Below are 14,622 nucleotides of genomic sequence, written 5' to 3'. Positions count from 1 at the left end.
AAATATGGGCCCCTTGATAACACACTAACAAATAAGGTGTTTTGAGATCACCAAAGACCGCTAAACTCGCCTATAGTATTCCGAAATAAACGCAAATGTGTGTATTTATACCGACTCCGTCGTTTCCGATTGTATTTGAACGCAGCTATAGATCCCATCATACCTTTCGGTTGATGTCGTCACTCGCACGGCACCAACATTCAAATTCACCACAGGCGATTTCGAGTCTATCTTAGCAATTAAAACTAAACTAAATTATTGACGTTGGGCTATAATAATACGAAAAATGAAGAAGCTGTCCCAGTCTCCTGAAAAGCTAGCTGACGTGGCTTTAATGCCAACGTTACTGAATCTTGAGGACAATTCAAACGCACCCGATCGTTTGGGACAAAATGTCTTTCTGCCTGAAGACAAAATAGTGGTAGATGAAGAGGAATGTAAATGTTCTGAGCAGCAATCAAGGGAATGTCAAGATCAATTTAATAGTAGCCAAAATGACGAAAATACAACTGTATCTTCAAGTAACTCGTTTGGTAAGTGTATTTTGGGTTGATTTTGCTAAATTAACGAACTAACTAAATATTTTACATTCCCCTCTTCATTAAATGCTTTGGAAAAAAGTTTTGTCATTATAACTAGCTTATTATTCACCATATTCTCCCTTTTTTCCTTACTTAGAAAAAAACACCAAGATTTCAGTCAATCGTGATCTTTAAACGTGACTGATTTAAAATGCATGTTACTGTACATTACGGCGTGATCCAAAGTGCTTAAAAACTTTAAAAAATAAAATAGCAAAATACAAGCTACCAATAAAATAAACCGTGCTTTAAGTCTTAATTAAGTCACTGTATATACTTTGTTAAGTTTGGTCATTTTCTAGCAGTGTATATTGTTCACAAACATTGCTTTTTACTGTATTGAAAAAGGCAGAAAGGATATTTTGAAACATGTTGCTCATCATTTTACTGTTTGTGTTGACAGAAAATGTGCGGAAGCGAGACTGCAGCGCGACGGCTCACCATCACCAATTACAAAAAGCTGAGAGTGACGCAGAAATAGCCAGGAGAGCAAAAGAGGAAGGCACTGTTAGTGTTGTCTTCCCGGGAATCGTGACTCAGGAAGGATGCTGCCGCTTCGTCAGCGAAATCCTAAAGTGTGTTTTATATCAGAGGCAACAGCTGCCGATGACCTATGACCAACTAGTCTACACCCAGAAGAATTTGCAAGACTCAAAAACGGTGAATGTCCATTGTCTATTGCGCGCCGTGTGCGGTCGATTGGTCTTTTGGTCGCCGTCTTATGGTCGCCGGTGTTTTGGTCGCCTGTCTTTTGGTCGCCGGTCTTTTGGTCGCCGTCTTTTGGTCGCCCCGACCACGACAACGGGCGACCAAAAGACCGGCGACAAAACAAGGTAAAACAACACGGTCTACGCATCAATAAAAGCCAACAATGGCTATGAGCAGTTTCACTGAGCCGACATGTGAGTGTATAAGAGTTTGTATGTACATGCGTTGTCCCTTTAAGAAGTCAGGGTCTTAGCAAGTTCTCCAACAAAAAACAATAAAAGTCCGGGAAATTTGGAGCTTTTCTTTAGCCTAATAATTACTAGGGCATTAAGTATGACTAAATAGTAATTTGCAGTTTGTATTTAGGGAATTTGAGCAACAATTTAAATGGTAATTATCACTTACCTTCCGGGCGACCAAAAGGCCGTGTACGCAGTATCATCATAGATATACAGTAGTGTTTTTTTTCTGATTTAGTGTTTCATTCATTTTTGTTTTCCACCGCAGGATAAAGATGTTATTAGTGGCAGGAAAGTGAACCTGGCAGATATGAAGGGGCGCAAGTCTCATAAGACGCTGCACGATCTGGAGGAGGTGCTGCATCAGCTGGAGGTGCTGTTCTCTTTAAGCAAGGTACCACGGATTCTGCTCCTCTTGGGGGGCTCCCTCGTCCTCCCCAAAGAGATGTACGATATCAACCTAGAAGCGCTGGTGCTGGGGAGCGGCGATAAATGCCTGCGCGCATCATCATGTTCGAGACAACTCTTCCGCACGCTTTTCATCGCTGACCTTTTGTCCGATAGCAAGCCAGGCCGTTTAATGCCCACCACAGTGTTGGCGCTAGCCCACCGGGACTGCGGGGTAGGTTGGTTCCATCCCAAACTACGGTTTAAAGTACCAACCTGTGTCAAGAAAAAAATAATTGCGCTTTGTAGTGATGTGCAAGGTTGCGGGACGGAAAGCGCGGATGAAATGGACTGGCAGGAATACGTGTGGTTTCAAGCACCCACGGCCATCAAAGGATTTTTAAACTGACTGCAACTATGATAGTTTGCTGTTTTTTAAATGAATTGGAGTATATTTTTATTGAATATTACAGCACTCTTCTGTTTTTAATAAAATTTAATTAATTAATGTAACAAGTATGCTTGTTTTTATTATTATTATTATAGTCTGGCAAAAGAGTAGAAGCTATAAAGTCAAAAGCTCAGCCTTTACTTGTATGTATGTATCTGCTCAAAACATATACCATAATTATTTCAATATAAGATGCACCCCAAAATGCTCTTATAGATTATGAAAGAATCACAACATTAAGTGTAGAAATCAGGTGGGTTTTATTATTATTCAACCCAATATTCAGTTTTGGTTGCCAAAATTCATATTTACAGTGAAAAAATAGACCATTGATTGCCAACAATTAAAACTGTGGAGATGAATAGTTATCAAATGATTATAGACTTGTAGAATATTGAGGAATATTTGTGTATAGGGTGAATGCTCAATGCTCTACCTTTCTAACAAATTGGATTAGATCATTAGCAAGCAATTGAGGTTCCTCAAAAGCAGCAAAGTGACCACCTTGAGGCATGAATGTGTAGGAGGCAATGTTATGAAACTTAGTTTGGGCCCACGATTTAGGGGCGTGCATTAGTTCTCCAGGGAAGGCCGCCAGTCCAGTCGGTACAAATATCCTTGTCCTGTAAAAAAAAAAAAAAAAAAGTTGCTATACACCATGAGGCTATAATGAATAATCCACAAACCTGGAATCAATCCTATTGTCTAAATTCCTCCCGAGGTTCTCTTTATAGAAGCGCATGGAGGACACCATGCAGCCCGTTGTCCAGTAGATCATGACATTAGTTAAGAGGTCATCCAGGCTAAATTTCCTGTGCAAACCAACAAAAAATGTGCCATTGAGTAACCATTGCTGACAGATGGATGACATATTCACACGGATATTCAGACCTTTCCAGTCCGCCATCCACCAAGGCTATATTTTCTAAATTCGTCCAGGTGGAAAACTTCTCCAGAATGTAGGTAGCCAAGCCGACAGGGGAGTTATTCACTCCACAGCCTGTTAACCCAACAACAGCCATGATTATCATGCCTTTCTTTGATGATTGTATACCGTGGATGACAGTAAATGTAAGGAAATGTATCCCCAACTTTTTTTCAGCATGACCCAAACCCATCTCAAGTAATATTCTAATGGACTAACATGAAAATGCAACAAAACGAGCATAGTGTGTTTGTGTGTGTTCACGTTCCTACCAACAGTGTCGGGTTTGGTAGCCTGAATGTGCATGTAGCCCGTTTCCCTCAAGATGGGCCACACATTCTTTTCAAAGAAGGGGAACAAACGGCGAACATCTTCCCGACTCAGGCCCACCAAGAAGGGCAGGTAAGAGCCAATGAGAAGTGACATCAGGACTTTAAAACCTCTTCTTATCATAATCATGTTTAAGTGCAGGCCTTTCACACACCTGTATAGCAGATTTAAAAAAAGAAAGATTTAAATGACTGTCAATTAGCTGACATGGAAATTGCAGTGCTGGAATTTGCTGCACTTTTCCACATTAGCAGAGTAAAAGAGAGCAGTGTTTGCAAACAATTGCAATTGTTAATAGTCATAACATGCCATGCAAACTCTTACAAAGGTTTCATTTGTGCCATGTTGGTCGTGATCAGGGAGCCCCAGTCTCCTCCTTGCAGATAGAACTGTGAGAACCCTAAACGCTCCATCAGCTTGAGGAAAATTCTGGCAGCTGCAAGACTGTTGAAACCTACAAAAAATGGTACACGGTCGATTGGTCGCCCGGAAGGTTATTGATAATTACCATTTAAATCGTTGCTCAAATTCCCTAAATACAAAATGTGAATTACTATTTAGTCATACTTAATGCCCTATTAATTATTAGGCTAAAGAAAAGCTCCAAATTTCCCGGACTTTTATTGTTTTTTGTTGGAGAACTTGTTTAGACCCTGACTGACATAGCTTCTTAAAGGGACAACGCATGTACATACAAACTCTTATACACTCACACGTCGACTCAGTGAAACTGATGCGTAGACCATGTTGTTTTACCTTGTTTTGTCGTCAGTCTTTTGGTCGCCGGTCTTTTGGTCGCCGGTCTTTTGGTCGCCGGTCTTTTGGTCGTCGGTCTTTTGGTCGTCGGTCTTTTGGTCGCCGGTCTTTTGGTCGCCGGTCTTTTGGTCGCTCGTTGTCGCGGTCCGGGCGACCAAAAGACCGCGACCAAAAGACCGCGACCAAAAGACGGCGATCAAAAGACCGGCGACGAATCGACCGCACACGCAAAAAAAAGATGGTGAAAACGTAAATGATGGAAAATTGCTGTGAATCCTAATTCTTTAGAAATACCTTGTTTATGAGGAGCCTCAGAGAAACCATAGCCCGGGATTGACGGGCATATGACCTCAAAAGTGAGATCGTCGTTGCTTTCTGTGAGAAGTGGCAAGATCTTGTAGAATTCAAAAAAGGAGCCCGGCCAGCCGTGGACAAGCATAAGCGGGAGAACCTTTTGATTCTTCTGTTGAACTGGCCGAACGTGGATAAAATGCACATCTATACCTATTGAGGGGGGAAAAGTTTGAATAAGATTGACGGGGGAAAAGAGGGACCTAAGAATGATCAAGTCATATGTTTCAGTGCCAGAAAATTGCAACAAACTTTCCAGTAAGTCTGGATTTTATCTTCTAATAACATTCCTGTAATGTTTGTTTGTCAGGAACAGCAAATATGTACCCAAAACGTGTCCTTTTGCCCTGTAACATAACATGAGCCTTAAAAGTCTATTAATATGTAAAGATCAGCAGGAACACACAGATTGGGCTCAAATTCGACATGCAAATGTGAATCTAGGAGCCCGATTTGTGGGGCTAAAAAGTCTGTCAGACGTTGCGCTGTGCTTTATTATTGTGTTAAAAGTGGTGATTTATATGTACTGTACCTTCAATTTTAGTTTTGAAGTGCGGATACTTGTTAAGCACTGCCACTTGTTTTCTCCAATCAAACTCGTGTCTCCAGTAGGATGTCACCGTCTTGAGATAAGTTGAATTGAATCCATATTCAAAGGATTCATCTTCCAGGGGGTCCGTGTAGCGGCTTTTGTCAAGACGTTCGTGGAGGTCCTGAAGGAAATGGCATGCCATAATACATGATTGCACATTCCAATCCCAGCCCACTTTGAAAGATTATTATGACCATCTAATTGACCTTGATCTCATCATCAGAGGTTTGAACCTCAAAAGGATAAATATTGCCATCTTCTGACTGTGTCCTCTCGCCTGCTCCCCACCATCCCTCACCAATAGGAACAGTTTGGACTTTGTTCCTTCTTCGTTGCCGAATGTACAACAACGCAACTCCTGCTGTAATCGCTGTCCCAATCACAATATGCTTGTGAAAAGCATCCAAATTCAGGAAGGAGTCTCTAAAAAATGTGAAAACACATATTTTATTCGAATCTGACTCCGTCGAGGCATAGATAGCTGCTATAGAAGTTTACTTACTTCAGAAATTGTGCCCTTTGCATTTTGATGGTCAGAGTTATGTCCACGCGGTTGGTAGTTTAAAGACTGGATTTTAAATATTGTCAAGGATGGTATGATATAAAATGCCTTAAAAGTAAAACGAGTACTTTTTCAAGACGTAAACAAACACTTGAATGGAGTTGACTTGAGAACAAGAGGCGGAGCCGCCTACCTTGGCTGTCCAAAGGGCATTGACAGCGTTGCCAGATATGTCGATTTTTTCTGGTTATGGTACCAGAAAATTGGAAGATTGAGTTGTATAAACAAAAGTTTTATCTTGAAAAATAGGTTGTAATTCTGGCTTTTTTTATTGAATACGTCAGTGATTGGGGAGTGTCTTTCACATTTGGCATCTTTTGGCAACGAGGTCTCTATTTGACGACGCTGATTGGTCCAAAGACAAGCCAATCAGAGAAGCCAAGCATGTCAGGTGACTCACTGTGACGCAGTTGTTTATAATAAAGTGGAAGTAGCAGTAGCGACTGACTGCTCATCTGGATTCTGGACCCCGAAAAGCCTGAAAAGCGAACCTTCAACCATGATTTGGCGGGTGGCCTTCTTATTAGTACTTGGGATCGTTTGCGCCGAGGCCATCGGCCATCTCGTCGGGGGATTAGTTGATGTGGACCTGGACCGTGAAAGCGACGCGCAAACGGCTCTGAGTTTCGCCATTAAGCACCATAATGTGGCCTCGAACGACATTTACCTCAGGCAAATGTCACATTTGATCCGGGCTCAAAAACAGGTTAGTTATTTAGTCACGCTCAGATCATAACAATAAATCCGCGCATATTTGATCATGTGTTTGTATGATTTGACTATTGTGTCTTCCAGGTGGTTTCTGGCATAATGTACCATTTTACTGTTAAATTGGCGAAGACATCGTGCAGGAAGAATTCAAATGAACAGTGTGGTATCCTTCAAGATCCAGTGGAGGCGCAGGTATAATTTTTCACCATTAGTTTGGCTTTTAGAATATAATAACTTGTTTACTATCCAAACTAACAAAATATGTATGCATTTAACCCTTTCTGGGTGGCTGTGGGCAACCGTCAAAATTTAACACTGAAGACTTTTAATTGTTGGTCTGTTAAAACCAGTTTAGTAGGAATTATACATTTACTTAAATTGTCAATTGTTATGGATTTTTTTAAAAATCTAGTTATATTTGAATATATAACGTAATACTATGTTAATATAAAGCAAAATTATGAAAATAAAATGAATAAAATCAAGTCCACTCAGCCAAGTAACACTCTAAAGCAGTTTTTTTAAAACTAATTATATAACTCATTGCATGCCATTAATGGCAATAGATATCCAATTAATTTTAACTGTGAGCAAAGTTTATTCGCCCCTCCCACTTAATGGATTGGGCATCGAGCACAGTCAATGGCAGCCAATGAGTTCACTCTACGGCTAAATTAATACAATAATAATAATAAATTAAAATCACTCGTGTTTTGGAGTGGTTTGTTGTCGTGCTGAAAACATTTTTTCAAGGAGACCTATAACATAAGGGCCAGTGTTAAAGCCTTTAAAGATGCCTGTCACATGTATGTTATTTAAAATGGACTCTGAACTATGTTTCCTCAGCCGTACGAGTGCACATTTAAAGTGTGGAGCCGCCCATGGCTGAATCAAGAGCCGAAGGTGATACAAATGTGCAAGAACGATGTGGCCGAAACATCGGTATAGCACGTTACCTTGTTTTTTACAAGCACATAATCAGTGTCCTACAAGCACATAATCAGTGTCCTATCATTTAAAACATTTCTCTTTACTACTTATATCAACTGTATACAAAGCATGATGACTGATTGCAGTAGTTGGGCTATTTCACATTTGAAGTGTCTAAAAGCCAAATAACCTTTTATTTAGTGTGTATTCAGACATGTCAATAAAGAATTTATCTTTCAACAAATGTCTCCTTTTGTTTGGATTTTTTGTTTAAATGTATTTTTTTTTCTTCTCATCCATTAACAACGACAGGACTTGCATGTGATAGCAATTATTATATATGGAGTGGATTTCAATTAACCTCCACAATCCTATGAAATCAGTACCAAAATCAGTGGCGGTCGGTGCATTTTCTCGTAGCGCCTTCAACGTATCAATCCAACCCTCAAAAACTATTTTATGGCTATAAAACCTCTACTGCAGCTACAGCTGCGACACATAAAAAAATATCAAATCAATGCACAAAAATGGGGTATAATCCACTTCCTAGCAGCATTTCATGATTAAATACAAATTACAAATACTGGAGCTTTTCAGACATTACAACTGGGACGGGGGGTGATTTTCCCGGGGAAAGAAAGCAATGAAAGTCAATGGCGTACGGTTAAACATTGCCCGGAAATGGGGTAAAATCCAGCCGAAAATAGCATTTATTGATTAAATACAAATACTGGAGCTTTTTAGACATCAGAACCGGGCCCGGAGTATCATTTCCCCGGTAAAAAGACAGCGATGAACGTCGATACGTCCATATACGTCCATACGTGAAACAGCAAAAAAAATGCAAACAGCAACAGTCTTGTTTAATGGAGCACAGCCCGCAGAACTGATTGTGAAAGTTTTGAGGCAGATTTATGATCCTGGCAACAAATAATGGCTGAAATGTGATTGGTTAAATGCTTCAATATGAAAACACATCTGGAAGCAGTGCAACCAGGGGTAAAAGCAATGAAAGGAAGCTAACAGACCATTTGGAATAATAAGTATTGATGGACAAAATATAATATATGATTCAGATATTTCTTAGGCCAGCAGAGAAGGCCTTGAAGCCCCTGAGGGCCCGCCACTGTTTAAATGTCTAGAAGTAAAAAACAAACACTAAAGTGCATGTCATCACAATGTTCATAATGTGCAATACTGTATTTTAAAGGACTAAAGCCCAACCCAAAAATATGTACAGCTCCCCCCACTAACTAATGCACGTTATGATGAAAACAATGTGTTTTTTTAAGTATGAATGGCCAATCAACACGTATTTATAGCCCCGCCCCCGCCCCACCCACTGACTAATGCATGTTATTATGAAAACAATGTATTTTTTTAAGTATTAAAGTCCAACCCAAAAGCATTTACGGCGCATACCCCCCCCCCCCCCCCCCACACACACACACACACTGACTAACGCACGTTATTATGAAAACAATTTATATTTTGTGTGTGTCTAGTTTTGATGGGCGTGGCCGAGGTCACAGTTCAAATAGCCGACGTCAAACTCCAAAATGGCTGATGAGCCAGGAGGCAACACGGGCGTGCACTGCGGAGCAGCTCAAAAGTGACGCTTTGCCGAAGAAAGCCTGACAAACTTCTCACAGGACGATGCAGCACATTCGGTACGTTGTCATTTGGGGATTCCGAAGCCCCAGTTCTCGTCTTAAGAGTGATAAGAGCATGATTCGTTGACGTGATGTAGCCCCATGTGTGTGCAGACAGCAAAATGTTTGCAAACAAATTGGCTACATTGCGTTACCGATCGCTCTTTGTTTAAAAAGAAATCATTCCATTGTGTGTTTCAGTCCCTCAACGAGCACAGACTGCTGGGAAACATCAAGAATGTGGCCAAAACGACCAGAAAGGGGCATCTTGTCGACGCCATAACAAAGTGAGTCAATTTTAAATAGTTCCGATGTTCTCTATCCGTGTAATATTTAAACGTCAGCGTTCAGTATTTAAGGCTTTGCGCAATTGGCTCGTTTTTCATCATGATACATTCAACTTTTGAATGAAAACACTAACTAGCTTGGTGTTTTTTTTAATAGCAAAAACCTGTGGATAAGTCACCCACACAAATGCCATTAGTGGACGTGTAAGGAATAAACGGTAATCCCTCGATTATCGCGGTTAATGTAGACCAGACATGGCTGCGATTAATGAAAAACTGTAAAGTAGATTCATCCCTATTGAATTTAATTTTAAAAAAAAAATACTATAGTGGCAAATGTAGGCGTAGCTTTTGCTTGAGTTTCACATATTTCTGAACTTACAAATAATAATCGAACATAGGCTTTGTCATCATCCCCAGATAACTGCGTATGACAAAATTGGTAATTGGTACAAAAAATTCTGCCATGTAGTGGAACTGTGCACTCAAATAGATTATATACTTTTACCCCGTTAACTTTCTTAAAAACCTCACGGCTTGGACCTTTTCATTTTTAGTTTTAAATGTGGTTTTGACAAAACCTAAGTGAGACATTTATTCAACAATAGTGCAGGTGTCATTTTTGACTAATTTAAACATGTTTTCCTCGGCATAAGAAGAGAAAAACAGAAGCTTTTTGGATATTTTTTTAAGAATGAATGGATTTGAAATAATTGACTGAAAAACTCAAGGCAGAAGTAGGATTTATTTTATTTATTATTTTCATGTAATTTGTACCTTGTGGGTCCCTGTCCAGTGTGTTTTCTATATTTCCCACCACATCAAGATCCTGATTATTTGTTTGTGGAGGAAAACATGAAAACTTGACTGGATAGGGGCCTTTAAAGACTCGGATCATTTTTTAGTCTCTCTGCAGCAGACAAAAAGAAAACCAGAAGTATGTCTAATATTGCCTTTTGCAGTGTCTGGATGTTTTAGAGGAAAAAAAGCTAAATGTAGGAGTTTTTTTTTGTAAAATTTGACTTGATTAGGCCCTAGTCTGTAGTTCTTTATGTAACTTAGTCTATTGTGCCTTTCCCGCCTATGTACAGATAGGCTTACGCACCCCCTCATTTCTTGGTGTTACACCCGAACCAATCTGAGTTTTTCAAAATAAAAGCTAAGACCTTGCGAATGTTTTTTTACTTAACTTTGTGTATTGACCCCTTTTTTTTTGTTTTCCAGCATTCCACAAGGGGGACAAGGTTTCCTGCCTATGTACAGAGTCTGATGCACCCCCCCATTTCTCGGTGCTGGGTGTTATGCCAGAACCTATCTCCAAAGTTTTTCAAAATAAAAGGTGAGACCTTGCGAATGGTTTTTTACTTAACTTTGTGTATTGACCCCTTTTTTTTGTTTTCCAGAATTCCACAAGGGGGACAAGGTTTCCTGCCTATGTACAGATAGTCTGATGCACCCCCCCATTTCTCGGTGCTGGGTGTTACGCCAGAACCTATCTCCAAAGTTTTTCAAAATAAAAGGTGAGACCTTGCGAATGGTTTTTTACTTAACTTTGTGTATTGACCCCTTTTTTTTTGTTTTCCAGAATTCCACAAGGGGGACAAGGTTTCCTGCCTATGTACAGATAGTCTGATGCACCCCCCCATTTCTCGGTGCTGGGTGTTACGCCAGAACCTATCTCCAAAGTTTTTCAAAATAAAAGGTGAGACCTTGCGAATGGTTTTTTACTTAACTTTGTGTATTGACCCCTTTTTTTTGTTTTCCAGAATTCCACAAGGGGGACAAGGTTTCCTGCCTATGTACAGATAGTCTGATGCACCCCCCCATTTCTCGGTGCTGGGTGTTACGCCAGAACCTATCTCCAAAGTTTTTCAAAATAAAAGGTGAGACCTTGCGAATGGTTTTTTACTTAACTTTGTGTATTGACCCCTTTTTTTTGTTTTCCAGAATTCCACAAGGGGGACAAGGTTTCCTGCCTATGTACAGATAGTCTGATGCACCCCCCCATTTCTCGGTGCTGGGTGTTACGCCAGAACCTATCTCCAAAGTTTTTCAAAATAAAAGGTGAGACCTTGCGAATGGTTTTTTACTTAACTTTGTGTATTGACCCCTTTTTTTGTTTTCCAGAATTCCACAAGGGGGACAAGGTTTCCTGCCTATGTACAGATAGTCTGATGCACCCCCCCATTTCTTGGTGCTGGGTGTTACGCCAGAACCTATCTCCAAACTTTTTCAAAATAAAAGTTAAGACCTTGTGAATGGTTTTTACTTTTGTGTATTGACCTTTTTTTCCAGATTTCCTGCTGGTGCCAAGGGGAGTTTCTTTGTCCATTTGAAAATGTCAAAATAAAAGTTTTCAAATGTATACATGTGTTTGTCTTTATCTAACAAATGCAAGTAACAATCGGAGTTAAAACAATTTATTTACAGGTAAACATTTCAACTTTAGCATACTTAGTTGGCATTACATTGAAGTGTTGATTGGTTCAGCCAGTCTTTTCTCCAGTTTGTCCACCTGTAGACATAAGAGAAGACATTTTAGTTATAGGTTCACAAAACAATTATACACTTACAATTAATTTTTGTAAAAAACACTTAGAAAATAAAATTAGAAAAAACACTTGGCAAATAAAATGAGAAATAAACACTTAGAAAATAAGATTAGGAAAAACAATGGGGTATATACACTTAGAAAATAAAATGAGGGAATAAACACATAGAAAAAAAGGCTGGGGGAATAAACACTTAGCAAATAAAATGAGAAATATTTAAAAATGGGGAATAAACACTTAGAAAATAAAATTAGGAAAAACAATGGGGTATATACACTTAGAAAAAAAAATTTAAAAAAAGGCTGGGGGAATAAAGACTTAGCAAATAAAATGAGAAAAAAATATAATTAGAAAAAAAAAGCTGGGAGAATAAACACTTAGAAAATAAAATGAGGGAATAAACACTTAGAAAATAAAATTAGGAAAAACAATGGGGTAATACACTTAGAAAATAAAATGAGGGAATAAACACAGAAAAAAAGGCTGGGGGAATAAACACTTAGCAAATAAAATGAGAAATATTTAAAAATGGGGAATAAACATTTAGAAAATAAAATTAGGAAAAACAATGGGGTATATACACTTAGAAAAAAAAAATTAAAAAAAGGCTGGGGGAATAAAGACTTAGCAAATAAAATGAGAAAAAAATATAATTAGAAAAAAAAGCTGGGAGAATAAACACTTGGAAAATAAAATTAGAAAAAAAAAAGCTGGGGGAATAAACATGTGGAAAATAAACTGAGTATATACACTTAGAAAATAAAATTAAGGAATAAACAGAAAATAAAATTAGAAAAAAAAACTGGGGGAATAAACACTTAGAAAAAAAAGTTGGAAATAAATACTTAGAATTCCTGCTCTAACATTAACTGAGATCCTTCTTACCTTAAAGATTTAGTCAAAGGGCTGTGGAAATGAATGGCCAGTGAAACATCACCATGATGATTTAGGCTTTTATTTAATTTGGATTTTCAGAAGTACAGAGACACCATATGTTTCAAGTGGGCAACTTGCAAGGAAGATCTCTCAGGCCTGTTGCATGAAAACAAATAGCAAAAGTTAGAATATATAGAATGGAGATTCAACTTGGGGGGGTAGTTTTACCTTGATCTGGCCCAGGCTCCTCTTCTATAACCTCAAGAGTGCTCTAGGCATGCTAGAAGAGCTGCATCTTGGTGCTAAACAGGGAAAACTTGCACACAAAAAAAGCACAAGTTAGCATATATAGAGCCTGGAGATTCAACAGATAGGCTTAGTTGTTTTTTTTGGGGAAGTAGTTTTATCTTGATGCTAAACAGGGAAACTTGATTTAACCAAGGTATTTGGGGGTTGCCAAACAATTACGGGATAGAGAAATCTTACAAGAAATTTAATAAACGATCAAGGTAAAGAATGAAAATTAGTTAGCGAATGCCAAGTGCTATTTTTCCTTTTCCAGACAAGGCGATTAATTATAGACTGATGTTAACAGCTAGGACAAGTGTGTCAAACTCGGGTTGGTTCGCGGGTCGCAATAACGTCAACTCGATTTCACGTGGGCCGGACCATTTTTGAAATAATATTTAGATTTTTTTTTTTTTTTTTTTTTTTAATTGGATTAAAAAAACTATCAAAAGCCCTAAATATTCAATTTTTATAGATCTAAAACAAATGTTTGTTTGAGCTTTTTCTTCATGAGGGAAAATATCTTACAATAATTTGTTTTTCATTTCAAAAGGAAACAAAATATTTTTGGGAATATGTTCAATATTAGAGTGGAAAACAGAATTTTTAAAATATATTTATTTTTATATTTTATTAAATACTTTTTGAACAAAAAACTAAAAGGAATAAAATGGATTTTAAAAACTACAATTATTGATTTAAAAAGGGGAAAATGAGGAAATATACATGTATAATCTTCATTTGAATTTGATCCTAACAGAAGGTCGGCACTCATGATTTACTTTCACGGGCCGCACAAAATGACGCGGCGGGCCAGATTTGGCCCCCGGGCCGCCGCTTTGACACCAGTGAGTTAGGAGAAAGTTGGCTTAATAGTTTTGTATACGGCGATTAAATATACAGACTGACGTTAACAGCTAGGAGAAAGTTGGCCTAACAGTTTTGTATAAGTGATTTTTTTGTAAAAACAGAACCATTACAAATCGGCAAAGGGTGTTTAGCACTCGCAATGAAAACGATCATACTTACAACACAACGGGAACTAACTCGAGTGAGCATTTACCCAGCAAACTGTTGGTTGATGTCTCGGCGTTGTTTGATTAAATTTAAAGTCTTGCTACACGACTCAATAATGGAGAGAAAACGGATAACAGTTTTTAAGTCAAATCGTGACGCTAACGCTAATGCTAACTAGTAACATAGGGCACAAAGCCCAAACTTAAATTGTCGACGGTGTGTTAAACCTGGCATTAAACTAAGATATTTGTTGGCGTTTGGGGCTCAATTGATTGCTGAAAAATCTCCCGATAGCTTGATAAAAACGCATTTAAGCCAGTGAATTGCTCTATTCCTTACCTAATGGCGTGGTCGTCGACGGGCAGCGTGAGAAAAGCATTCCAAAAGGAACGGTTACTGCGCATGCGCTTAATCAACTCAGCTACGT

General features: G+C 38.7%; 4 protein-coding genes and 1 long non-coding RNA gene across 11 annotated transcripts; 3 read left to right on the top strand and 2 right to left on the bottom strand.

Moving 5' to 3' along the window:
• Positions 1–152: 152 nt before the first annotated feature.
• Positions 153–2,417, top strand: mad2l1bp (MAD2L1 binding protein). Its single transcript, XM_077613412.1, has 3 exons — positions 153–533; positions 985–1,241; positions 1,797–2,417. The coding sequence occupies exons 1-3, from the start codon at positions 287–289 to the stop codon at positions 2,322–2,324; spliced, it is 1,032 nt and encodes a 343-aa protein (XP_077469538.1). The 5' UTR covers positions 153–286; the 3' UTR covers positions 2,325–2,417.
• Positions 2,418–2,607: 190 nt separating this feature from the next.
• On the bottom strand, positions 2,608–6,176 carry ephx5 (epoxide hydrolase 5). Of its 2 annotated transcripts, XM_077613168.1 has the most exons (10): positions 6,016–6,176; positions 5,823–5,888; positions 5,527–5,743; positions 5,261–5,441; positions 4,672–4,881; positions 3,946–4,075; positions 3,564–3,775; positions 3,258–3,366; positions 3,053–3,178; positions 2,608–2,989 (listed from the first exon to the last, which is right to left on the bottom strand). In XM_077613168.1, the coding sequence occupies exons 2-10, from the start codon at positions 5,843–5,845 to the stop codon at positions 2,791–2,793; spliced, it is 1,407 nt and encodes a 468-aa protein (XP_077469294.1). In that variant the 5' UTR covers positions 5,846–5,888; positions 6,016–6,176; the 3' UTR covers positions 2,608–2,790. The 2 variants fall into 2 exon arrangements, with proteins under 2 accessions (XP_077469294.1, XP_077469291.1); XM_077613165.1 differs by having other exon boundaries at positions 5,823–6,176.
• Positions 6,177–6,289: 113 nt separating this feature from the next.
• Positions 6,290–7,584, top strand: cst3 (cystatin C (amyloid angiopathy and cerebral hemorrhage)). Its single transcript, XM_077613106.1, has 3 exons — positions 6,290–6,588; positions 6,678–6,785; positions 7,440–7,584. Exons 1-3 carry the CDS (start codon positions 6,382–6,384, stop codon positions 7,539–7,541), a joined length of 417 nt encoding a protein of 138 aa, XP_077469232.1. The 5' UTR covers positions 6,290–6,381; the 3' UTR covers positions 7,542–7,584.
• Positions 7,585–9,043: 1,459 nt separating this feature from the next.
• On the top strand, positions 9,044–11,827 carry LOC144085003 (uncharacterized). Of its 6 annotated transcripts, none has more exons than XM_077613913.1 (9): positions 9,044–9,193; positions 9,377–9,462; positions 10,558–10,622; positions 10,688–10,801; positions 10,866–10,982; positions 11,048–11,164; positions 11,229–11,345; positions 11,410–11,526; positions 11,590–11,827. In XM_077613913.1, the coding sequence occupies exons 4-9, from the start codon at positions 10,732–10,734 to the stop codon at positions 11,718–11,720; spliced, it is 669 nt and encodes a 222-aa protein (XP_077470039.1). In that variant the 5' UTR covers positions 9,044–9,193; positions 9,377–9,462; positions 10,558–10,622; positions 10,688–10,731; the 3' UTR covers positions 11,721–11,827. The 6 variants fall into 6 exon arrangements, with proteins under 6 accessions (XP_077470039.1, XP_077470037.1, XP_077470040.1 ...); XM_077613911.1 differs by having other exon boundaries at positions 10,554–10,622; XM_077613914.1 differs by lacking the exon at positions 10,558–10,622 and having other exon boundaries at positions 10,687–10,801.
• Positions 11,828–11,866: 39 nt separating this feature from the next.
• LOC144085004 (uncharacterized) lies at positions 11,867–14,612 on the bottom strand. Its single transcript, XR_013303981.1, has 3 exons — positions 14,535–14,612; positions 12,900–13,206; positions 11,867–11,977 (listed from the first exon to the last, which is right to left on the bottom strand). It is a non-coding gene; the product is annotated as an uncharacterized LOC144085004 (long non-coding RNA).
• Between the last annotated feature and the right edge of the window lie 10 nt (positions 14,613–14,622).

Source organism: Stigmatopora argus, chromosome 11 (genome assembly GCF_051989625.1).
Source record: "Stigmatopora argus isolate UIUO_Sarg chromosome 11, RoL_Sarg_1.0, whole genome shotgun sequence".
NCBI classification, from domain to species: domain Eukaryota; kingdom Metazoa; phylum Chordata; class Actinopteri; order Syngnathiformes; family Syngnathidae; genus Stigmatopora; species Stigmatopora argus.
The sequence above is the reverse complement of the archived record's forward strand: the minus strand, read 5'-3'. Positions and strand labels throughout refer to the sequence as shown.

Excerpts from the sequence above, each read along its gene's own strand:
- mad2l1bp (XM_077613412.1), top strand. The coding sequence starts at position 287 with ATGAAGAAGCTGTCCCAGTCTCCTGAAAAGCTAGCTGACGTGGCTTTA. Across the intron at positions 534-984 it reads ATCTTCAAGTAACTCGTTTG|AAAATGTGCGGAAGCGAGAC; the intron begins GTAAGTGTATTT and ends TTGTGTTGACAG. Across the intron at positions 1,242-1,796 it reads ATTTGCAAGACTCAAAAACG|GATAAAGATGTTATTAGTGG; the intron begins GTGAATGTCCAT and ends TTTCCACCGCAG.
- ephx5 (XM_077613165.1), bottom strand. The coding sequence starts at position 5,845 with ATGCAAAGGGCACAATTTCTGAA. Across the intron at positions 4,076-4,671 it reads TGAGGCTCCTCATAAACAAG|GTTTCAACAGTCTTGCAGCT; the intron begins GTATTTCTAAAG and ends CATTTTTTGTAG. Across the intron at positions 3,179-3,257 it reads GTGGATGGCGGACTGGAAAG|GAAATTTAGCCTGGATGACC; the intron begins GTCTGAATATCC and ends TGGTTTGCACAG.
- cst3 (XM_077613106.1), top strand. The coding sequence starts at position 6,382 with ATGATTTGGCGGGTGGCCTTCTTATTAGTACTTGGGATCGTTTGCGCC. Across the intron at positions 6,589-6,677 it reads TGATCCGGGCTCAAAAACAG|GTGGTTTCTGGCATAATGTA; the intron begins GTTAGTTATTTA and ends TGTGTCTTCCAG. Across the intron at positions 6,786-7,439 it reads AAGATCCAGTGGAGGCGCAG|CCGTACGAGTGCACATTTAA; the intron begins GTATAATTTTTC and ends ATGTTTCCTCAG.
- LOC144085003 (XM_077613914.1), top strand. The coding sequence starts at position 10,732 with ATGCACCCCCCCATTTCTCGGTGCTGGGTGTTATGCCAGAACCTATCT. Across the intron at positions 10,802-10,865 it reads AAAGTTTTTCAAAATAAAAG|AATTCCACAAGGGGGACAAG; the intron begins GTGAGACCTTGC and ends TTTGTTTTCCAG. Across the intron at positions 11,527-11,589 it reads AAAGTTTTTCAAAATAAAAG|AATTCCACAAGGGGGACAAG; the intron begins GTGAGACCTTGC and ends TTTGTTTTCCAG.